Source organism: Diplotaxodon limnothrissa, linkage group LG18 (genome assembly GCF_057381915.1).
Source record: "Diplotaxodon limnothrissa isolate DT_005_m linkage group LG18, D_limnothrissa_male_GT1.1, whole genome shotgun sequence".
Classification (NCBI taxonomy): Eukaryota; Metazoa; Chordata; class Actinopteri; order Cichliformes; family Cichlidae; genus Diplotaxodon; species Diplotaxodon limnothrissa.
The window spans coordinates 32,064,959-32,089,347 of record NC_140613.1 but is presented as its reverse complement, the minus strand read 5'-3'; the positions used below and the strand labels follow the sequence as shown (position 1 = coordinate 32,089,347).

The 24,389-nt window shown below is 42.1% G+C and overlaps 1 protein-coding gene across 1 annotated transcript; it reads left to right on the top strand.

The window, feature by feature from the left end:
* The first annotated feature begins 3,904 nt into the window (after nucleotides 1-3,904).
* On the top strand, nucleotides 3,905-22,534 carry lpcat1 (lysophosphatidylcholine acyltransferase 1). The gene is made up of 14 exons (XM_085378034.1): nucleotides 3,905-3,991; nucleotides 9,677-9,816; nucleotides 11,390-11,604; nucleotides 11,876-11,988; nucleotides 12,121-12,181; nucleotides 16,208-16,266; nucleotides 17,369-17,403; nucleotides 17,794-17,848; nucleotides 17,965-18,047; nucleotides 18,120-18,245; nucleotides 18,615-18,768; nucleotides 21,090-21,188; nucleotides 21,740-21,878; nucleotides 22,401-22,534. Exons 1-14 carry the CDS (start codon nucleotides 3,905-3,907, stop codon nucleotides 22,532-22,534), a joined length of 1,500 nt encoding a protein of 499 aa, XP_085234160.1.
* Nucleotides 22,535-24,389: the final 1,855 nt, after the last annotated feature.

Below are 24,389 nucleotides of genomic sequence, written 5' to 3'. Positions count from 1 at the left end.
AACGATAACAAAGTTTTACAGGAGCAGAAAAGTATTTTTGCATCAACAAGGTCTGAAGCAGTGTGGGATCATCCTGATGGATGAACAGAACGAAACGTAGCCAACATCCAGAGCTTTAAATGTCCTTCAAGAACCCTGGAGAAATATTCCTAATGACTAAATAAAGGCATGACAAGAAAGCTGACCTAAAAGAGTTCAGGCTGTGTTGAAGAATAAACGTGGTCATGCCAAGTATTGATTTTAAAGCTTGTGAGAATTGAACAATGATATTGCCTTATATACTGTATTTACATTTATTTTTGAACCTATTTCCCATTTTTTTCCAAAGAAAATATAAATCAATGAGGGTTTGCTCAAGACATTTGCGCAGTACTATGGATAGATACATACATACTCAATGGCCACTTTATTAGGTAGAGTGATTCAGCTGTATGGTCAGAAAATCAGATAGCGGCAAGTAGTGATGTAGAGATTGTCAAGATGACCTGGTTGTTGGTCCCAGGCGGGTATTTCAGAAACTGCGGTCCACTAGCAATTTCCCTTACTAGGGTTCACAGAGAATGAAAAAAGACAAAATATCCAGTGAGCAGCAGGGTGAAAATGCTTTGCTGATGCCAGAGGTCAACAGAGAGGGTCAGACCTCTAATAGTAGGATAAAACACCCGTACAGGAGAGCATTTTTAAATACACAGTAAAGTCTGACCTTGAGCTAGATGGGCTACAGCAGCAGAAGCCCACATCAAGTGCCATTCCTCATCTAAGAACAGAAAACTGAGACTACAGTTCACATAGAATCATGAAAATGAGACAACAGAAGATTGTGTTGAAATGTTGCCAAGTCTGGTTAGTCTCCATTTCTTCTGCAACATTTGGATAGTGGGGTCAGAATTCAACATAAACAAAATAAAACTATGGCTCCACCCTGGTTCTGGCTGGCAGTGACGGTGTAAAGAGATGTTTTCTTGGACTCTTAAGTATAAATACCACAACCCACCTAGTGCAGTGCATTATGTAAAAATCATTAAAAATACAAACAAAAAGAAAAAAAAAAACGGGAAGATCTGTGTACTAGGTTTTTCTATGCTCTTTAAAATCAGGACCCAAATGAACTGACCAAAACTTCCACCACCGTCTTCTTTTAAAAAATATCTAAAACAAAAACACAAAATGAACACTGCACAGCATACACTTACTGATAACATGGTTTATTTTTATGAATACAATTTAAAATCATTTATTTTTTAAATGCAATAGAATTAACCAGTTAACACCTACAGGGGCATTGAAAACCCATTTATGGTTACACTTACTGACATTTAGCACCCCCCAAAAGACAAATACAAATGTTTCAAAGGACTAAAATCCGTTACACACATCCCAGCCTTTACACATAAAATATAAAACAGTGCATCCGACAAACTGCAAGTGTTCAAAATCTCTGCCAAACAATGCTGGTTATTCAGCTGCGAGGGCTGTCCAGAGGTCGGAGCGCTGTGTGTGAGCAAGATGTAGATATTTCATGTATTTGTTTGGACAAATATGCAATATTTAAGGCACTTTTTTTTTTTATGGCGGCCAATAACAGGAAGAAGATGGAGACTTTGATTTTCAATCAAAACTGTTTGTCTTGTTTTTAAATGGAAAAGTGTTTTTGTTTTTTTTAAATCTGTCATTATGCAAATGTTCATGCCTTTTTTTCAAGCATTTTGATCAATCCTGTTAGATTATGACCAATCTACTGCAATGTCGCTCCTCTTATGACCTTTATGGTTGCTTCCAGCAGCATAACACACCATGTTACAAAGCTCAAATCATGTCAAACTGGTTTCTAGAACAGTGAGTTCAATGTACTCAAACAGCTTCGACAGTCACCAGATCTCAACCAACAGAGCACCTTTGGTGGAACTGAAGTTTCTAACAACATCAGGCTGAGTTCCATCATTCTTCCACAAGAGGGAGCCAAAGTGTGCATCATGGACGGTCGCTTTTCAAACTCCCTGTCACTTTTAAAACCAGTCACATTCAAAACTTTGGGCAAATTCTCAGCCACTGTATGTTTACTAAAGGTCAGAAAAAGGGCCATGAAACGCTCTGACTGACTGCAATACTCAGTCCCAAGTGCCGAAGAAACCAAACTGGTTGAAAGATGTTTGGCAACAAACACTGAGTGTACGCTGGCTTTGCTCGAATAAACTAAAGGTTAATATTTGCTGATGGAGGATCAGGGATTCGGAAAACGTGTGTACATGCACATATATTATTTGAACACTTCTAATTTCGCAAAAGCACGGCAGGAAGATTTGATCCAGTGTTTGGGACCGTCCAATTGCTTTCCACTGAAGCATTTGGTCAAAGAAACACAGATTAAATGTTTCCTTTGTTTCTGTGTGAGCTGTGGAAGGTTGTCAAATAGGTAAGTCTGAGTTCACCTGGCAGACTCAGCTAGTGATTTCTGTGGGTCAATAAACGAGTCTTAATGCAAAGCGTCAGCCACAGGATACAATGTAAATCAGCCATCTGTGGCTTTGAAGATCAACAGAGTCTGTTTACACGGGCATTTACTGGCATGTAGAAAATAAATGACAGCAGAAATGGATGGGTGGATCAAATAGAGACAGAGGAAACAGGACTTCAAACGCCTACTGGACTTCATTGAAGGCAAATCACCCGAAGCATCTCAGAGGCGCCTTCCACAGCTAGTGAGACCGTGCGGTGTGCGAGCATCAGCAAGTGACGGTTTCAAACGTCCCCACAGCAGGTTCAGGTTCTTAGAAAAGGATGATCTTGGATTTCTTTCGCTACTGTGATTATGATTATCAATTTGATTTTGATAACTGACCAAATAAATTAATATGCTACAATCACTTGCACATCACTTCATCTAGATCATACTACTCATTTCTTAGTTCTTTATTGAAGTAACAGCCGCTCGATTGCTGTAATCTGGCGAACATGTTGGTGGGCCTCAAAGAAGCAGTGGCTTTGATTCTTAATACTCCTCTAATCAAAATCATGTTGGTGTATTAGTTTTAGTAGAGGTAACGTGCAATATCTCTCGTTATATTGGTAAGGAGCCTTATGAAAGTGTTATATATGAAATAAAGAAATTACATGTTTTTGCAAGTATATTTATGACTCTTTGTGTTTGTTTCTACGATATAATCAATTCAGTCCTTTAAGTTAAATATCTTTATAGAACTATTTCGTCATATTTGTTGCAATTTATGCTGTCCTCTTAACGAGATCTCACGGTTTTTTTTTAAATGTGAGACTGGTTTAAAGAAAAATACTGTTTTCATTCACGTGAGATATGCTTGGCAGATTATAGGCCTATTTACAACAGTTTAAATATTTATATATTATTTTTGCAATCACCGGAGGTTTTTTGGCCCAACTCAGTCTTCTGTTATAGATGACCGATTATAAGAAGGCAGATGTGTCAAATTTGATTGCCCTGCACTGTCGTTGCTTTCAAAGTAAAAGCTTCAACACGATGGTTTAAATAACAAGCTCGATGTGAGCTTCCAGCTTAAAAGACTAAAAAAAAAAGCAATGATTTTTTTTCATGTGCGGTAAATAGCATGGTGTTCACCTCAGTTCGGTTTTATGAATTTTTTTTGTTCACTTTAGCGTCATTACAATGAGGAGGAATTGCGTTCGTTTTATTTTGAAACCCACAACGGGAACACAAACACAGTCGCTTCTTCCGGTTTCATCTAGCTGGCTTGATCTGAAGCATGAGGTGAGCGGCACACCTCTCCACCCAGTCAGCATCATCGGTGTCCGTGACAGAGTGACAGACTGAGGGGGAAGACTTCTCCAGCAGAATAAAATCAGCGAAAGAGTAACAGGACACACTGAGGCACCATTTTTCTTTTATTATTTGCGGGTTAGGTCGTTCACCATGAAGCCTTCAAACAGTCGCCCTTCAGGAGGGGGTAAAAACCCCTTCGTGCACGAGCTCAAATTGACCATGACAGAAAAAATAAAGGTAAGACAGTAAAGATAATAACAAGTTATAAACTGTGTTTGTCTAAGATGATGTTAGATAGACATATTCCTCCGTCCTCCGACCACAATGTGCTGCTTGTTTAGTGACTTTCCTACTTTCCTAAACTTTACCGACGCTTTAATGACGCTGTTTTTTCATGACTCTTATTCGTTAATGTTGACTGGAATAAAAACGGACGAGGAAAACACAGAACACGGATAGGGTTTCAATAACCGACAGCAGTGTGATAATGCTGTGTGGCTGTCTAGGAAAAAAGTTGGTCCGACACTCAGCTGAAATGACGACAAACAGGTTAAAAGGACAAAAACCGTGCGGTGACAAATCTAGTTTCTGTGCCCCTTTTTAAAAAGCAAAAGTTGTGTCATACCGGATTTAAAAACATGCTGTGAATTCATTCAGTGTTGAGGAAAATCATGCAAGAGTAAGAGCTCCTTTTTTGTCTTTTTTAAAAAAAAAACGTTTGAATGAACTCTATTTTCTCAGAGATAAACAGCAGCACCTGTTCAGTCTTACCCACACAGCAGCACCTGCCATGCAGACCCATTTCCTGCATTGTTGGTGTTATCTGAAGCTTTGTGGGTTCATTGTGGAGTCAGCCACTTTCCTCACATTTTCCTGGATGGGTGTGTAAAGCCAGTCTTGAATCTTAATTGACCGTCTTTTGCATATCAGACATTTGCATTGTTTGTTTATTTAATGTTTTGTTTAATGACAGGCCTATTGTGGATGGGAAGACCTTGCAAGACCGAAACCCTGTGCACTATCATATTGACCTGATTAGCTGGCACAGTGACACATGCTAATCAGCCCAACATACACTTCACTTCTGTTAGGCCACAGTTCTGCATTTCCAGCTGCTTCCTTTCACTGAGTGCACACACAGTTGGGCTGTGTTTACGCTTGAGTTTTAGCCGACGGCTAAACAAGCTGACAGCTAAGCAAGTTTAATGTGTACTCAGATAGTCCTCATTAGGCTGCCGGAGTGGTGAAAGCCTGCACAGCAGTAAGAAAAGCAAAGATGGGAAAAGTACAGTTTAAATAAGGCATGTGCTCTAAAGCATGGAAATGTAGAAAAGACAGGACAGCTGTGGCTTCATTCCTGCATCAGTTGGCTCGCTGCTGGAGGAGAGCAGTATGGCTGAAATGATTCCTCATTAATCAAGCGGTTCAGCAGATTTTCTGACTTAAGTGATTTAGGGTCTGCTGACAGCATGCCATTGTCCTAAACACAAGTTACTGATCAACTGAAAATCATCTTATCTAGTTAAAGGTTTATGTGAAAACATGAAGAGAGCCCTGATCGACCCCCTCAGGTTACCTCTCCCATAGCTCCAGGGCCCAGAGGTGTCTGCTTTCATGCTCAACGAAACATACAACGGTCTGAAAATTGGTTCACTGCTGCCTAACCATTAACAAATCCACCGAGATAAGATGACTGAAAAAAAAAAGGCCCGTGTGTGTTTATTATCAACCACTTGACATTGGCTTGCTGAAAGCTTTTAACTCCACCGGCCCCTCTTATTAGTGCCTGAGTGTGTCAGTTTTTCAGTCGGCGTGTGCTTTAAGTTGGAAGCGTGTCTGTGCCATATGACCGCAGCAGGTCATCGAAGGTAAACTTGACCATGTGTGTGTCTGTGTCTGGTTCACACCTCCTGCTGCTCTGCTTCCAGAGGGACGCTTTTCCACTTGCAGAACCTGTGAAGGGTTTATACGCTCGTGTAAACAAATACACGTTTTGCCTGAAGGAAAACGAGGAAAGCGACAAAATGCAACTTCCTCAGTGCTTTTGTTTCTAGAGATATGGCTGCATGGTTGCTTAATGCTTATGAATCTGTTTGCTATAGGCAGTAGATTGGTGCTGCTCTTCCTGGAATGTCTTTTCTAACTTCCCAGCAAACATGATCACAGCACCGTAAACCAACCAGGTCAGCAAATGAAGCTCATTCCAGCTGAGTCACGCATTACTGAATGGCCAACAGCTGCCAGCTCTCAAGCTCACAAACAAAATGCCTGTGACATTAAACAGAGCTGCGATGTCCGGCGAATGGATGGGGATTAATACCAGACACGGCTTTAACAGTGCGTGTGTGTATAAAGTTGTGTTTCTTTTGGCTTTGATCTGCTACTGCCTGGCTTCAGTTCCTGCTGCACAGGCAGCCGAAATATGACAAATGGTAGGACAGGTTAAGTGCTTCCTGGGTACGCATTCACTGCCTCAATGAAAACAATTAGCCAAGAGCAATTACCTTCCTAACGGGTTAAAACTGTAGTGAGCCACAATACACAGGGGAGCAATGTATCTTGGGAAAATGGTTTGTCAGCGGAAGTGTTAAAATATTTTAGTGGATTTAGATCCGTTGTAATCGTCATCAAGTTTACCATTTATATGAGGATTATTTTTTCTGAAATAGGTGGTTTGTTGAACCTCTAAAAATTGAAACACCCATCATGATATCCCAGTATCAGTCACTCTTATGGCCTCAATCACACAGGCCCAGAGGCCGAGCCCTGAGACTGCATATTCCCCTCAAGTGGTGTCTTGGGGTTTCTGGCTATTGTGTGAAGTTGGTCACAAAGAGGGTGCTAGACCAAAAACTTGCTTGTGATTGATTTAGGGACTATCAGATTGCTGCAGATGCCACTAGTCTGCAGATACTTGCTAACAACCACTAGTAGTGAAACTTTTAAAAGTGTGACGCTGTGAGGTGCAGACAAAATGTGCACATCTGCAGCTCTGCATGTCAATTCGTGCAGCACAACCTGTAGAACATGGTCTCAAAATAATTTTTAATATTTCTTTGTACAAAGGGGAGCCAATAACTACAAATTCTGTGTTTTCACCTACAAATGACACGTTTTGCCACATGTCAAGCAGAAATAAATATTGTAGCTGTGCATCTATAGAGCCAGAAGTCGAGGGACTTTAGGTCAGAAATAATAAAACAGTTCAATCTTGATGGCAGTGGTCTCTACCGGGATGACATTTCCCCGATCTATAGGGCATAAGAGGTCACTGACTGGTTCAATGAATATGGAAATGACATGAATCATGTGCTATAGCCTTCACATTCACCAGATCTTAACCTAAGTGAACACCTATGGGAGAATACTGTTCCATCACATCGAGCTAACTTTCTGCTGCCTGGCCAGACCCCTGTGTGTTTTTTGTTTTTTTTTTTGTCACATTTAAGGTACGTGCCAGATGTTTTGCTTTGTCTTTATATGTGTAGAAAGTGAAAGTAGTGAGAAGTAAGAGACTGAGTCACTACATTCCTTAAATGTCTCCTGAAAGTGTTAACGCAACTATACATAGCGCCTTGAGGCGACTTTTGTTGTGATTTGGCGCTATATAAATAAAATTGAATTGAATTGAATGTACACGTATGCGTGTCAAGACTGTAGATTCCTAGAATCTCTTTAGCATTAGGTACAACAGAGCAACCTCATCAGTTACTATGACATGACAAAGAAATTCAGTGACTGCTTTAATCTGAGTTGTTTATACATTTTTTAGTGGGTGAAGGATTAAAACGTTCAATATTGAACAAATTGTGCGTCAATGTACAATAAGAAAAAAAATCTACATCTGTTGATCTGTAGTCACTTTTATTCTGTGTGCTGTAAGTGAGCTCAGTGCTCTTGAAGTGCATTTCTACTGCAAATTTCAAATCTTTAGTCAAGGATCAGCCGGCGTTCTCCTAAAACACTGGAAATTGCACCCCTCTGCCCCGCCCCTGCGTTTTCTTATGCCACCTCTTGAGAAAATGTCAGCAGATCCTCCCAGATGGACTTGTTAAGCTCTGATGGTGACGCACAAGCTCGGATGGGTGGAGAGAGGCGTTCGAGCATTATAAATCACCCCCATTGCTGTTTATTTATTAATGCAGCCCTGAAGAGTGCACCTGGGTTCCTGCAGATAGACAACTACACAGGGAAGAAGAGAAAGATGGAGCAGGAGGGGAGGGGGAGGTTACATATGACTCCCTTGAGGGGTGACAAAAAACGCACCAGTGCAAAGTAGGAGGAAAACTATAAAAGGAAGAACAGCAAGATAAATGAAGGTACAGCTGAGCGACTTGGAATAGAGAGTGAGAGACTGATGGATGGATACGCGAGAAGCATGATTGTAGATCACTGTAAGGCAGGCTTGGAGCTCAATGAGAGGGGGAGCGCAATAAATGTGTAGAATGAAGGGATCAAATAGAGGTCATACGAGCAAAACGAAGGAGCTTTTAAATGTTACACAGTTTGAATTTGCCCTTGAGGCCGTGACTTTGCCAAATCTTTGTCATTACACAGTAAGAGAAGTCATGACAGGTCAGTCAACTCAATTTATATCCTTATCATCCTGTAGTTTTATCCTTTTTACCTTCGTATTTATGTAAAATTATTGCGAACTAAACCCAACACATGTGAACTTTTGTTGGCTAAACCCAATGAGAGTCATCCATTCACCACGAGTGACCTTTACTAAACAGAAACACTAACAGAATCCTTTATGGTCATAACATTAGGCAATAGAAGTAGCAACTGTCAGATCTGAGGCTTATTTAAGGTAATTCATGAGTAATCCCAGAGATTTGATGTGTAGTCATGAACTCTGGTGAACAAACAGAATTTTCACGGGTTTTGTCAGAAAAAGGATGTGCGGCACAACCTTTCCAGGAGTGGACATCCCACCGCATTCAAAGACCAGACTGTTGAGTGCTCAGGCTACAGGCCTCAGTTAGCATGTTAAAAAACAAACATGTCAGCACATCTCAGGTTTGTAAAGATGCAACTGGACAAACCACAAGACTTCTGGAACCTTGTCCTTGTACAGATGAGACCAACTGGTTTAGATCAAACACAGCATATCAGCACACCTAATACCTCACACCAGCTGAGAGGGGTGATTTAAAGCACACGATCTAGACACATTGTCATCATTGAGTCGACCATGAAGTCTCCTGTATACCGAATGATTCTTCAGTCTTCACTGCAAGTAGAAGATGGCTTTAGTCAGCATGGTTCAATCGGTTGATTTGGGGACTGCTGTTCTTTAAAGCTTTGATATTAGCGATGTTGGAGTTGAGGTTTTTTGTAGGAACAAAGATGTAATAAGCAAACGCTGGATCTGACTGAGAACCTGAGGATGCCGTGTATACTCATTCAGTAGCAAATTGCGAGTCACGGGCTTGCCACACCCAAAAACACACAAATAATGGGATCTTTTACATAGAGTCTGGTTTCAAACGACACCAGCACTAGAAAGGGCTGTGTGTGAATAAGAGTATATTTTAGGATGATTTGCTGTTAATATATTGAAATAAACGTTGTTTAGATGCAAACACAATTAAGCCTATATCCTCCCTTTATTCTTGCTTTAGGTAATCGGCGTTGATAGTGCAAACCGCTGATGTGTGTTGGGCCTTTAAAGCGCGATTAGACAAGCACAGTTAGTGTTAATTATGTGGTTTTGTGTTCTGCTAAAGGCACAGATGGAGTGTTGACACTGTAAAATGTAATAGCATGTTTCTCAGCTGTATAGGAATGTATGCTATGCTAATTATTGTTTTTTTGACAGTTGGCTAAAACACAGCAGGGATGTTACAGTAAACAGCAGGTTGTTGAAGTGCAGCAGAAGTGTGACTGTTTGTGTCTCTGTGTGTTTTGTCCCTGCAGATAGGACTCATGTCAGTTACAGTTTTTCCGGTGCGGCTGCTGCTGGTCTCTTTCCTCATGCTGCTGGCGTGGCCCTTCGCCTTCACGGCTTCTCTGGGACGTTCGGAGTTTGCGATCGAGCCTCAGTCGTGGTGGAGGAGGTGGGTTTGTGTGAAAGCACCCATGTGCTACTAAGACTTATGGGATTAGACAGAAATGTGTGAAAATCTCAGCATCCTGTAAATTGTATTGCAATATATAATTATAAATTGAGATGCTGACTGTTGCCCACTGTCTGCTCAGTATAACATCAGCATGCTGGTATGCTTTTATACAAATGTTAGTTGTGTGAATAATTAGAGTGCAGCACTCTGTCATTTTTACAGGTTCTTCGTTACTGACAACCTCTAAAAAATAAAATATTGAGCCCATTGTTGTATTTAAAACACAGAAAACACAACATTAGTGAAAAAGACTGCGGATTAATAAAAATTGTTGCTAAAAACATGAACAGATTTAGCCACTCACTCACATTCTGAAGATAAATATGTCTGTAGCAGGGGTCTGATGATGAGTTTCATATCAACCATTGCATTAGCAATAAATTTAATAACGCTCTATATCAACAGTTACACACTATACAGAACAACTTTATAGAATTATATTTGTTCGCAGGTGTTGGCAAATCAGCTATTTTGAAAAAAAAACCCAAACAAACACTTTTTATCAATAACAAGAACACCAACAGCAAAGGAACTATACAACAGAAAACGCAATGCTATTTATGGTCTCCTCACAACACTGATAAGAAAAATAAACTGGGCCAACACGGCATGTTTGTTAATACAGAGACACACATGTTAATGTGATCTCTGGTCTCCCACTCAGAGACACAGGTCTCCGAGTGTCCAGCATTCAGAGGCTACCTGAGGACACTCGTGTGGAGCCAAATACTGTCAATAAGGCCTCTGCAGTGTTCTTAAGACAGTAAAACTTGTCAGGTAGTGACGTCCAGCAGGTGAGAATGAAAGCTCTGTGAACACGCACAGCTGTGGATTTCTGGTTTGATCAGAAAAGAAAACATTGGTCCAAACACCTGAAAGTCTTCGAATGTATCCATGTATTTCCGTGGTGTAGGGCTGTTCGATATAACGATATATATCGGATGAGGATATAAAAACATCTATCGTTTCGTTTTACGCTATCGTTTGTTTCGTGGTGTCGCAAAATAAACTGTTTACGGCAATATTTTTTTTTCATCGTTTTGATGGTCACTGTAGTGGCTATATTCATTTCTTAAAGTTCTCTCTTTCTCTTATATTTTTTAATATAACCACACTATGGACGGACAAGCGACTGTTTTTATGCGTTGTGGTTAGCAACAACGACGGTAACAGCATCGCGTGTCCGCTTGTTTATGTTCCACATAGACCTTTCACAATAAAACTCAAGATCATGTGAATCACGTGAAAGAGCAGATTATTTACGGATGAGAAGTAAAAAAAAAGAGCTGCCAGGTGCTAAAACATAAACCTTAGAGTCAAACGTTAGAACAGGCTTTTCACGTCGTGTAATAAATGCTCACAAAGAAAACGGCGGCCGTTACAACTTATGTCTAAAAATGTATAGTTTCATGCATTGGGTGAAGTGTCGGGAAGTGTAAATTTCAACATCGCTTGAAAACTCTGCCAGCTAGCAACGTCCCTCTGCAGCTGTCTGTGTGTCCTTCGTCAGGTTTATAGACCTGTGTCTAAGAGCGATCATGCGAGCCATGTGGTTTTGCGGAGGTTTCCACTGGATCAAAGTGAAGGGACAACGGGTAGAACCCTCTGAAGCGCCCATCCTCACTGTGGCACCACATTCTTCTTACTTTGATGCCATCCCAGTCACTATGACCATGTGCTCCATAGTCACCAAACTGGAAAGCAGGAGCATCCCAGTCTGGGGCAGTAAGTGCACATTTACTGAAATTCCTATAATAATGTACAGCATATGCACAATGTAACAGAATGCATTCAGACAGGTAACTAAATAGATTTAGCTGAGCTATAGATGCCTCCAGATTTTCTTTCTTTCTTTCTTTCTTTCTTTCTGTGTGACAAAGACTGTGCATTCTGTTAAGTCAACTCTCCATCAGTTTTCTTTTATTCAGTGTTTTGAACATTAATTCACTTGTTGTGGCTTACTTCCAAAATCCACTTCTTCATCATCCTCTCCCAGCTTTGATCAGCTACATCAGGCCAGTGTTCGTGTTTCGGTCAGACCAAGACTCGAGACGAAAAACTGTCGAGGAAATCAGGCGGAGAGCGTGCTCTGGAGGGAAGTGGCCTCAGGTAAACTACATGCATATACGCATAAGGGCACAGAGATCTGATCTCAGCTGACACCCGGGAATTTAAAGGTGATAAATTAAAAGCGAGAGCAAATTCAAACAAGAAATGAAGAGCGATTTGTGTCTGTTGCAGATCATGATATTCCCGGAGGGGACCTGCACCAACAGGTCGGGTCTAATCTTATTCAAGGCTGGTATGTATTCAGTCCACTTCCTGCTTTGGCCTGACTGTAAAGATAGTCTTTTGTGTGTTTATTCTTACTGGTTCTCAATAAAACTGCTCTGAACTCGTCATGCATGCAAACTACCTTGATAAAATCTCATTCATTTCCATCTAGACCCACCATCAAGTCAGAAATTTTCACTCGATGGTAAAAGGCTCACTATTGCACTGTAAATGAACCACGGCAGACCCGTTCATGTTTGCTTGCATTTTAGCATCTATGTTTATTTCCACAGTTGTTGGTGCTGTAACACTGCAGTGTTAGGCTGCGGCTTTCCAGCCACCAGCCTAACACACACCAGCAACAACAACCAGACTTTTAAGCCAGTGAGGCGTGATTGCGGATGCCGCTCAGGTGTGTCCGCCTTCCCTGTAGCAGCACTGCAGACCACGCCCCGCTACATACCCGCATCGCCCAACTGAGGCCGGGGAGCCATCTGGTCGAATCAGCCCTGACCGTCGGCACCCCTGGTCCAGCTACCGGGAGGTGTCCATTCAGGTGACCACCCACATATCCAGTGGGGCTGGTGACGAGGTGGGTCTGGGGACCAGCAGCTTGGCGGGCGGCTGCTGCACAGGATCACACAATGCGCCAGCCTCTGGTGGAAGTGAGGCCGGTCCGGACAGCATGTGGACCTCTGGTTTGGCAGGAGCCTCGCGCGCCTCAATCTCCATCTCCAGCTTGGCAGGCGCCTCAACCTCCATCTCTGGCTGCGCCGATCTCTCACACACCTCGTCCTCCACCTATGGCTGGGCAGGTGCGTGGGCCCGGCGGTTGCTCAGAGGCCCTCCTCTGGGGAGCAGGAACGGGTGTAGGCCCCTGCCTGGCAGCAGCCACTCCCACCCATGGAGTGGGTATGGGCGCGGTGGCTGGCTGCATCCTGCCTGGCCTCACCCTGGTGGTCAGGATGGGCGCCAGAACAGTCTGGACCTCCTCCACTCCCTCGCTATCGGGGAATGCCGGTGGGGGTGGCAGCGGTGCTGGCCAGAACCCGATCAGAGCTGCCAGATTTTCAATCCTCTGCCTCCCACGTTCGATCCGGTCCGGGAGTTCTTCCTGCTGGCAGCGTGACACCGCCGGCTGCAGTTCCGCCATGCCGCCTGCTGGGTTTCGGCACTACTTTAAATGAATCATGGCGGGCATGGCACCACAGACCATACCCCGCCACATACACCATCTTCCCCTTTTGCACAACTTCCAAACAACAGACTAACCGACTAGTTGCAAGCAGCGTAGTCGAGTAAACTCATTTTACCTACAGCCGACTTTGAGCGTAAGTGGGACCGACCGGTGAGACTACATGATTTAATGTGTAAAATTTCAGAAAAGGTTCAGGTAGTTCACTGCGCAGACTATCGTGTAATCACAAAATAGAAAGTTGTCGTTAATTCACAGAAAAATATCTTTTCTTTCTTTTTTTTTTTTTTAAAGTAAACATTAAAATGCAGCACGGTGGCACGGTGGTTAGCACTGTTGCCGCACAGCAAGAAGGTCCTGAGTTCAATTCCAACATCAGGCCGGGGTCTTTCTGTGTGGAGTTTGCATGTTCTCCCCGTGTTTGCGTGGGTTACCTCCGGGTACTCCGGCTTCCTCCCACTGTCCAAAGACATGCAGTTTGTGGGGATAGGTTAATTGGAAACTCTAAATTGCCACTAGGTGTGAATGTGCGAGTGAATGTGAGTGCGAATGGTTGTCTGTCCCTGTGTGTTGGCCCTGCGACAGACTGGCGACCTGTCCAGGGTGTACCCCGCCTCTCGCCCTATGACAGCTGGGATAGGCTCCAGCGCCCCCCGCGACCCTGAAAAGGATAAGCGGAAGCGAATGGATGGATGGATGGACTTTAGTAGATAAAAAAAACAAAAACAAAACACCCCAAATAGTTGCTAAAATCCAATGTTTGGTTGTTTTTTTTTTTGTTTTTTTTTAACATGTAATTGTTTATCTATTAGTTCATTGCTCATGTTGTAGTACGGATGGCACTGGGGGGTGGAGGTGATAATACAGCTAAGTTCAAAACCTATGTGCTCCTTCACATTTTCTAAAGCTGTCTAGTGGACTAGATTGGATTCTGGCCCCCGCACCTTATGTTTTACTTTTCTAAAAGGATCAAACAAATACATGAATAACTTCATTTATCCCATTAAAACATTTGTGACAATTAGGTTCATTGTTGCCTTTGTTGCCTGACGACTGTTTGGTTATAGTTCTTAGTAGTGGGTGTGTCTGTTAATGGAGACACTTGGTCTGTTTGCTTTGTTCAGTATACATTTCACGTAGTGTGCGTGGACTTGTAAACGATTATGTATGAATGAGGCTGACTCCATAGCTGCCAACTGGAGGTGTAGATGTCTGGTTAAATGAATTTCTGTTTTGACACAGTGAGTCTGGAGGTTCGGTGACTTGCTTCAGGACACAGAACTCATCTCTTTATATTTCTGCTCACATCGTGTGTGTGTGTGTGTGTGTGTGTGTGTGTGTGTGTGTGTGTGTGTGTGTGTGTGTGTGTGACGTTGTCAGCCATTGTTCCCTGCCTGCTCTGTCTAATCCCCTTGCTTCCAGTCCATAATTCGGCCATTCGCAGTGAGCCTTGTGGGTCACACTCTGTCCTGCTTTCACTCACTGTGTGAGTGTCTGGTTAGATCATTGTGCGATGTGTTACCGGTCCTCTCTGGATGTGTCTCCTCTTGTTACATCTCATCACTGGCTCCCAGCTCAACAGATAAACTGTGTGTGTGTGTTAATGTGCTTAAGCCACCTGTGTGTGTGAATGCACACTGCAGTTATGTCCTTTTCTCGTTTCAGTCTTTTAATAGAGCGTTTCTTTCCTCATCTGTCTGCCTGTCCTCTTACTATAGTCTCGTCATTATCATTCAGATGCTGCAGATCTCTTTCACTCCTCTTCACGTTCTCACAGTCTCACGAGAAAACCGATTAATTATAACTTTATTCATTTTAAATGCAGGTCTCAGCCACTCATCAGTGTTTGTTGGCGGAGACTCTTTGTTGATTTACACTCTAGTTAATATGCCCGCTCTCCATCAGCCTTTCCATCACTGATATTAAACAACTATTAAAATCCTCCTCGCCCTGCCTCCAGGGCTTGTTATTCAAATACACACTGAGCTAGGTGATTCATGATGCATGCGTCTGGTTTTCTTTTACTTACTGACTGTAATTTTTTCAGGTTGTTGTGTAGTTAGCTTTATGTGTTTCATTTACAGGGTACAAGGAACTTGTTATATATTAGATATCTCATTTCTATTTCTTTTTTTCTAGCAACATTTTCTTGAATCTTGGAAAAAGAAAACCCGGTTTTAAATCTACACCAGCTGATTATAGGACAGTTTTGATGATTTGGTGACTTTCAGCTTGAGCTACATGTTCACTGTTTTGCTGTGATATAAGCAGCTTCATTCACAGCAGCATCAGGCAGATGTTTTATCCATCAAAACTCTAAAAACCTATTGTATGGTCTGTGGCCAGCATTAAACAGCAGACACACAAAGTTGGTAAACTGAGCCTGATGCTCATGTGTAATATTTGTAACCCTTTGCAATCCATTCATAAGTTACTGAATAGCTTGAGTAGGTCTTTGTCCAGTGATAAATATTGTATGTAGCTTTTATCAGCCTGCCCATCATCAGCAAGATATAATAGAATTCAATGGAAACGCTCTGTCCCTGTTCCCGATGTTATTTTGAGGTTATGATCTTATCACTCACTAAACCAGTTGATGCAGTCCAACTCTATTCTTTTTCTGTACTCATAAAATCTATTTGGAAACCCCCTCCCCATCATTTTCCATCAAATACTGCTAATTTCTCAGTTACTTTGACTCTATAAAAACAAATAAATTTGACGTGTGACATGCCTGACACAAGATAAAGAAGTAGGATTCAAATAAAAGCTTTGAGCTGGGTTTGGGGACAATCGATCACGTTTAGCAAAAATACCAGATTGTTCTCATCACCTTCCTCCTCCTCTTGTCTTCCTCAGGTGCTTTCATCCCAGGACTCCCAGTGCAGCCAGTGATACTACGCTACCCAAACAAACTGGTATACACCATAAATCTTGTCCTCTTCCTTTTGATCCTATTCTGTGGCTCCTCCCATACCTGCAGCTTTAGACGTAGGTCACGTCTATAGTGACTCCACGTACACTGTACACACCCACACTGACACGCCTGTGATGCAGTGAGTTCTTTCCTTCACATTAGTGTGTTCCTCTTGTGTTGAATGAGCTCATGTCGTAGTGGGATGATATTTCATCCTTTGTTTGTCTCTCACGCACACACGCATCGTACATACGTGCGCATGTACACATGCACACAGAGGTGTCATGTCTCTCTCTCAGCACCTCTCCCCGCTCTTTCATTAAACATGCAGCTCCTGTTACCTCGTTTTTCTTTTCATTCCCTCGAAAGCCTTTGTCACCGTTTCCCGTGGTGCTCGGTGTACTCACTGCGCTGACGTCTTTGACACCGTGGCACCGCAAGACGGTTAAGTGAGGCAGAGAAGGTGAAAATAAAGGACAGGGTGACTGCTTCTTAGTTTGTTTTTTCTCTGCGCACCACAAGATGTGCTTCCATTCAGTCTCTTTGCATTTGTTAATTTAGTGATGGCCGCCTTCTTCGATGCGAGGTCAAGTCAGGCCATGTTTGGCAGCTCTCACGTTATGAGACTGAGTGTGGAATAGCAGCACGCAGGAAGTGTTGTGGAATTAAGGGGGTTTTATGTTTTGTGTTTTTTTTTTTTTTTTTTTTTTTATTCTTCTCTCGGTTGGGGGTGAGGGGAGGGTCCACAGCTTTATTTCAGTCGTCCTTCCTTCAGGGGAGCGTCGCTATTGGTTAATGCAATTTTGAATCGCAGCCTACATTGTGTCTGACTTTTAAATGTGATGGCCATGACCCTTGCCTTGAACAATATATTAGACTATTTCCATCTTATAAAATAGAAAGTGAGGTGTTTTGCTTTCACAAAGCAAAGTTGAGGCTTCAAAAACAATATTCTGCAAACCAACAGGTGGTTTTTCTATACAGGCTAGGATCTCTGCTATGTTTCACTGTAATAAGTGTGCCTCACAGTGATTATGGATACATAAAGAGTTTGTGGATTTGTATAAAACTGCTTCATGGGGTGTTTGGTTCTCTCTCCACAGGATACCATTACATGGACGTGGAAAGGTCCCGGAGCGTGAGTGTTTCTTTCTCTCACACACCTTTACAGTCACTGTGGGAATACGCTGGGAATATGTCTGCGAGGCTGTGTGTCCAGGACACTTTTGTTCCATCAGGGAGCGTTAAAAAAAGCACAGCATGCAAAAAAAACACACCAAAAAAGGGACCAGGTGCTGTTTTTTTTTTTTTTGTTTTTTTTAGCCGACCAGAGCAGAGAGGTGCATGTGTAACGGGCTGGTTAAAAGCAAACATTGTCGTCTGGTGTGATCGACTCCAGCGCATTCCCAGGGTTACATAGAATATACACAAAACAACAACACACACAGTCTCCCACTCTGTGTTATTAAAGTTACAAGCTGTTTGTTTCCATCAGGGTGTAGATGAAGCTGTTTGTTCTGTCTTCCAGGTTTCACATTTTGTGGCTCACTCTGTGTCAGCCTCATAACTCCATTGAGATTGAGGTGAGCGGTTTCGTATGACAGAAGTCAGCAAACTGACTTATTGCAATTCATTATTATGTTGCCGAGCAGTATGATCAGTGTCACAACAACAAGACTGAGTTGAACTCTCTCTTTAGTACTTGCCTGTTTACAGTCCATCGAACGAGGAGAAAGAAAACCCCGCACTGTTCGCCAGCAACGTCAGAAAGCTCATGGCCAAGTAAGTGTCCGATGATCAACGCACGCTTGCTTTGGATGTTCTTGACTCAAAACTTTTTCTCTGTCCTCGTAGGGCGTTGGACCTGCCGCTCAAAGACCTGTCCTTTGATGACATTGAGATCAGCCTATCGCGCGGCCCTCTGGGCATATATGATTATCGCAGCCTCCTAGAGTTCAACCAGCTAACATGTCGTTTAGGGTAAGTGGTGGGAGACTGGAACGACTAGTTAAACTGCTTGGTTGATGGGTGCTGAGTCAACACTTTGGGAAAAGTGTGTAAACACTGCCACCTATTGGTGGCTGAGCAGAAACACACACCAAAACCAAAAGCCAAAATAAAAAACCCCAATGAACTTCAATTTACGAGTATAATTATAACCATGTTGGACCTCCTTTTTTGTTTTTTTGTTTTTTGTTTTTTTTTTCTTCCCCCTGGATTTGTTTTAAAAAAGGCTGAGGAAACTCCACACTTTGTACTGTCTTTTTTTTAGTGTTGTTTCCAGTATGACTTACTCTTATTTAATCTGGCTTCTTTGAGGTTTTTCCTTTTTTTGCTTCGTCCTAACAGACTGAGAGCAGCAACAACAGACAGGGTGCTTGAAGAGCAGGCCAGGAGAGCCAGGAAGCTCCAGGGAGACAAACTGGGTTTGGAGGACTTTGCCCAGTTCCTCAACCTCCCTGTTACAGACACACTTAAAGAAGTTCACAGCTTCTTTGATGAGGTAAACATGAAGGAAGCACAAGATATAGCAAAGGGAAATGTATAAACGTGGATTTAATGTTAAGAAAAGTTGATAAAAAAATGTTTTTTTAAAAAGATCCAGCAATGCTCAAATAATCACACAAAGTTATAAAATGAGCTTTACAGAAAAATACATAAAAATCTGTTCTTTTGTTTCTTTCTGCAAAATATAAAAACGATAAAATTCTTAAAATTTGTTTCAAATTCACGAAAATCACAATAAAATAAAATAAAGTTCTCATAGCAGAGAATAAAAAAAGGTAAAGTCAATGAATTTTACTTCAGAGTTAATGTGTTTGCAGGGTGAAGGGAAGCGGTGAGGCATTTTGGGCAGGACTGACGGGCCACAGAGGAATGTTTAGGATATGAGGAGAATGTTTGGAAGTTTGGAGGCTTTTGGAAGAAATTGCAAAGTTTTCTTCTCCTGCATTTTTGATAGAAACTAGTTGTAGAGTTTTAGATTTTTGTCATTGAATCTGTTTTTAGTGTTGTGACCATTTAAAATGAGCATAGTTTAAAACCAGATCTGCTGCCTTTAATATTCCACTTTATCGGTAACACAACACAAGCTTTGTGTGGTTTAACTCTGCCTGTATGTATCCTAAAAAGGTAAAAGATACATTTCTAATAGTGAGCCACAGTTGGAACAGTGCTTTTCTTTGTGGCATCCTGATACATAAATCTAATAATAAACAGAGGGTTTTACAAGGTGCTCAAAGGAGCGACAATTTTTCAGAAACTCCTTAAAAAACAAAAAACAAAAAACAAAAAACAAAAAAACAATTTCATGAGCTGAATCCTTAAATTAAGACTAGATGGTTTTCTCTGTACTGTGTGAACAATCACACAGTTACAGTCTGACGTTAATATGGAGGCATGAACATTAGGCATTGTGATGGTCCACAGGCATCAACAAATAGATGTTTTTCTTGCTAGTTGTGAGCTCAGCAGCTTCATCTGTTTGTAAGAAGCAGCCAACCATAAAGAAGCTAATTTAAAGGAAGGGGAAAGGCAACCGAAACAGTGTTATGTCACAGGCTCAGTATAAGCTAAATAAGGATTATTATGAGCTATGAGTCATCCAAAGCTTCTCTAGTAAAATTCTTCAGGAATAAAAATATGCAGCTGGAAAATTGTAATGAGTCCACTTTAAATTTAAAAATTGGGCGTCTTTGTATGTAGACTGAACTTTGTGTGGCTATCTAGTCCTAAATGCAGTCAAATACCATCATAGCCTCTTTAAAATAATAAAAATAATTTGATATTGATAAAATACTTTAATTGGTTGGGCTTGATAGTTAGCTGGGTAGATTCTGTCTATGCTGACCTCTCAACAAACGTCCATCCATCCATCCACCCATTTTCTTCTGCTTATCACAGGGTCACAGGGGCAGCAGCCCAAACAAAGAAGCCCAGACCCCTCTCTCCCCAGCCACCTCCTCCAGCTTGTCCGGGGGAATATCAAAGCGTTTCCAGGCCAGTTGCGAGATATAATCTCTCCAGCGTGTCCTGGGTCTGCCCCGGGGCCTCCTCGTGGTGGGACGTGCCCGGAACACCTCACCCAGGAGGCGCCCAGGAGGCATCCTTGTCAGATGTCTGAACCACCTCAACTGACTCCTGTCGATGTGGAGGAGCAGCGGCTGAATGGCTGAACTTCTCACCCTATCTCAAAGGGAGAGGCCAGCCAACCTTCGGAGGAAGCCCATTTCCGCCGCTTGTATTCGCGATCTCGTTCTTTCGGTCACTACCCGCAGCTCGTGACCATAGGTGAGGGTAGGGACGCAGATCGACTGGTAAATTGAGAGCTTCGCTTTTATACTCAGCTCTCTCATCACCACAACAGACCGGTGCAGCGTCCGCATCACTGCGGCCACCGCACCAATACGTCTGTCGATCTCCTGCTCCCTTCTCCCGTCACTCGTGAACAAGACCCCGAGATACTTAAACTCCTCCACTTGGGGCAGGAACTCATCCCCGACCCGGAGTGGGCACTTCACCCTTTTCCGGTTGAGGACCATGGCCTCACAACAAACATGTTATATTTAAATAAATTAAATAATTAAAGTGCTTGGGCTAAAAGTGGTCTATGTTTAGTTTGAAACCTTGTCTATATAGGAGCTATGACACTGCCACAAAGTTAAAATCAGGGTTAGTGCTTAGTAGGTGAATATACTAGAGACTTCATATGTACACCACAGTCCTCCATTTCAATCGATAACATGGTCAGATCAATGGATACTTGTGCTGTAAGTGTGGGGCTTATCCTGCTCCTTTTGTTCACCGAGGTGTTTTTGTTCCCAGCATGGAGATGGACAGATAGACGTCAGGCGCTACGTTATCGCTCTGTCGACCGTTCGTCGACCCACAAAGTCCATGGAAACCCTCAAACTGGCCTTTAAGGTAAGTTTTTATACTGCTTACTCCGGTTTAACATACACTGACCAACAGCTGAGCAAGTACACCTTGCTAGTATCAGCTTTCACCCTGAGAGATGCCTTATAGCATAGATTTAACAGGGTGCTGGAACCATTCCACAGACACTTTGGGCCATAGTGACATGATGATGCAGATTTGTGAGCTGAACATCCACAGTGTGACTCTCCTGTTCCACCACATTACAACATGTTTTCTATTGGATTGAGATCTGATGACTGTGGAGGCCATTTGAGTACAGAGAACTCATTGTCAAGTTCAAGAAACCAGTTTGAGATGGTTTGACTGGAAGCTAATCTGAAATTCTCAGATCAGCCTGACTGGACCAGCAGCCAGCAGCCACCCTTCTTCCTCATTCTCATGCTGGTTTGATTCCAGCCGGTCCCCTTGACTGTGTCTACAGGCTTAAATGCATGGAGTTGTTGCGCTATGATTAACCTGTGCTCATTAACCAGTTTAACAGGTGTACCAGCGTAGGTTTCCTAGCATTGTGCTAACGCTTCGTGCCGGGTTCGCAGATGTACGAGAGCGAGGAGAGCGGGGAAATCCTGGAGGAGGAGCTAGCCGGCATCTTGGAAATCATGTTAGGAGTGAAGGAAGTGCGACTTTCAAGTGTGTGCTTAACGCTCGGACCCGACACAGGAAAGATCACTTATGGTAAGACCCTGTTTCTGTTTGTAACATGTTTTAAGCATTTTAACACATTGACAGAGATGTCAAATTATTTATAGGACCATTGTACTAATGAGCCCACGTTAGAGATGATTGACAGCATCTGTCAGTGTGTCCCCCACTTCGTCTGTGCTGTCACCGTCACATTTGATTTCTTCTCGGCTTTACTGAAGAAAATAAATACCATCTGTTAGACGAGATTTTACATCCACCATCTGCCTTTTCTAGAAACTGTCAAAGCCTCTGTGAGCATTCTTTTCTTGTCCAATAAAAGAACCTTTTTATTTTTACCATAAAACAACCCATCTGCACAAAATAGCCACTTTCAGTCCGATCTCTAATGATCTAGAATGATCAGAGTAATTATGCTAATGCTGCTAAACAAAAGAGCTAATTACATATGCTGTTTAGATGCCACATATTACATGTTATATTTAAGTTTAGTGTTTTGATTATTAAGAATGTAAAGTTAACATTTGTTTTAATCTCACACTCCATCTCTGCCAGATGATCTTCTTCATTACATCCAGCAGTTTCCACACTTTGCTCTGGACTGCCTCCACTTTAAAGACCATCCACGGGATTTCTGCACAGGCCGATCTCCGAGCTGCAACGGCCAGAGCCGCAGCAAAGACGACTAACTCACAGACTCAAGCCACTTTTTTACCTTCTCTATCAGACCCCATCAATGCTGTCACAACGGTGCCTTCAAGTGCAGGTAGAGAAAGGGCAAAACTTTTAGGAAGAGTATGAATTCCTGATCCAGATAATGTTTTTATTTTTTTATTTCTTTCTTTGCCTTCCTTTATTTTTAATGCCCACTATAATATTAAGATACATTTTGTGTGCTCCACAAATATTTATATATATGTTTATAAAGAACAGATTGAAAAAGGAGGATTTTATGTATCCTTATGTATTGGAAGGTTAGCATTGTTGTTATCTCAGGCTAATGGACACTAGCACAATACCTGCTGTCGTGTTGACACTTTGCATCTCGGCCCATATTTATGTGTTTATATTCCCAGATTACTGCCATTAAAGTTTCACGCGTCACCAGCATATTGCAGTACATTTGCATAACCATTTGCATTACAATGTCCAGACTGTGTTGCTTACTGTACAAGTACCTTTGAGGGTGTTACTGCATCTCACCACACATTCAACAACAAGCTTGTTCATTTAGGTGTCTGCTTTATGCAAAGTCAGAGATAACAGCTGTGGTTTCTGAGCTGTAGCACCAGCATCGTTCTCCTCCTCCTCCTCCTCGTTGGGCCTCACCACTGGGGTTTTTGTGCTGTGTTTAGATTGCAGGGGCCTCTTCAGTGATTCTCTCCCCAGCAGAAATAACATGGAAACTTCCACAATGCATCGGCTCTTGCCTGCTCTCCTGACAGCAGGATTGGATGCGTTCTACTAGTAAATAGCAGGATTATCTGTTTTTCTTTTTTTCCTCCACAATAAAAAAGTTTTCAGAGTACTCTCGGGTTCAAAAACTGCTCTTAGAGATTAGAATCCAAAAGGTTCCTCATAAGAGAAAAACTATATACAAATTAGAGCATGATTGAAAATACTTACAATTCTCAGCTTTAAATGACATTTCAGATGATTTTTCATGTGGAGTTTTAGTTATTAGTGAAAATCTGGATGAAATGTCTGCATTTACCCAGACTGAAGTTAAAACACTCCCTCAGTGCTTTCACTCCTGATTTTCAAAAGCACGACTAAAGAGGTGCCAGCGTGACAGCTGTCTGATTTCCTGCTCCGAGAGTCTTAATGAATGTGGGCCCAGATGTTAGACTGCTGCCTGCAACTACCTTCATACTTTCGTTTGTGCATGAACCTACAGTTATATGATGAGCAAAACAATTTCTCCACCTCTGCGTTAAACAGTTCATAAAACACTGCAAAGGACGACTGCTCGGTATTTGGATGAACATATCTTTAAAAACTTGATAAATAACATGTCTTCGCTTTCACGCATCAATCTCTTTTTTTTTTTTGGTTTGTTTTTCTGCAGTTTGAAAGTTGATCTGTGATGGTCACATTTCATGCCTTATGCCTAGTTTCCATTATGTTTTAAAATTCAAAGCAGAAATCAAAGTTTTCTGCTTTTTATTTTACAAATACAACCTTCTGTTTTGTCATAGTCACTTACTGTGTGTACCCACTAGGGGGAGCTCTGCTTTTATAGTTGTATCTTAAGATGCTTTGAGTTCTCTAAAACTGCCTGACAGTGTTTGTATGAATCAATGCAGTGGGTCACACTTACCTTAAAGCTATCATCAGTGGATTTTTGTCCATCTTTATCTGTTGTCATGTTCTCTGTGTTTTTCTTTTGATCATTATTAGCGAGTTAATGAAAAGGCAGTTCTGTTCATGCTCATCCTATTGCTTTCGTAAGACCTCTTCTCATCTTGGTCCACGTGGTGGCACTAGCTCCGTATGCTATGTACACCAGAGAGCTCATGCACCACTGCCCACCTGATGGACAGC

What these genes read in the sequence shown, in the direction of transcription:
- lpcat1 (XM_085378034.1), top strand. Translation starts at nt 3,905, where the DNA reads ATGAAGCCTTCAAACAGTCGCCCTTCAGGAGGGGGTAAAAACCCCTTC. An exon ending in CCATGACAGAAAAAATAAAG is followed by an intron (nt 3,992 to 9,676) that starts GTAAGACAGTAA and finishes TTGTCCCTGCAG; the next exon opens with ATAGGACTCATGTCAGTTAC. An exon ending in TTCACAGCTTCTTTGATGAG is followed by an intron (nt 18,769 to 21,089) that starts GTAAACATGAAG and finishes TTTTGTTCCCAG; the next exon opens with CATGGAGATGGACAGATAGA.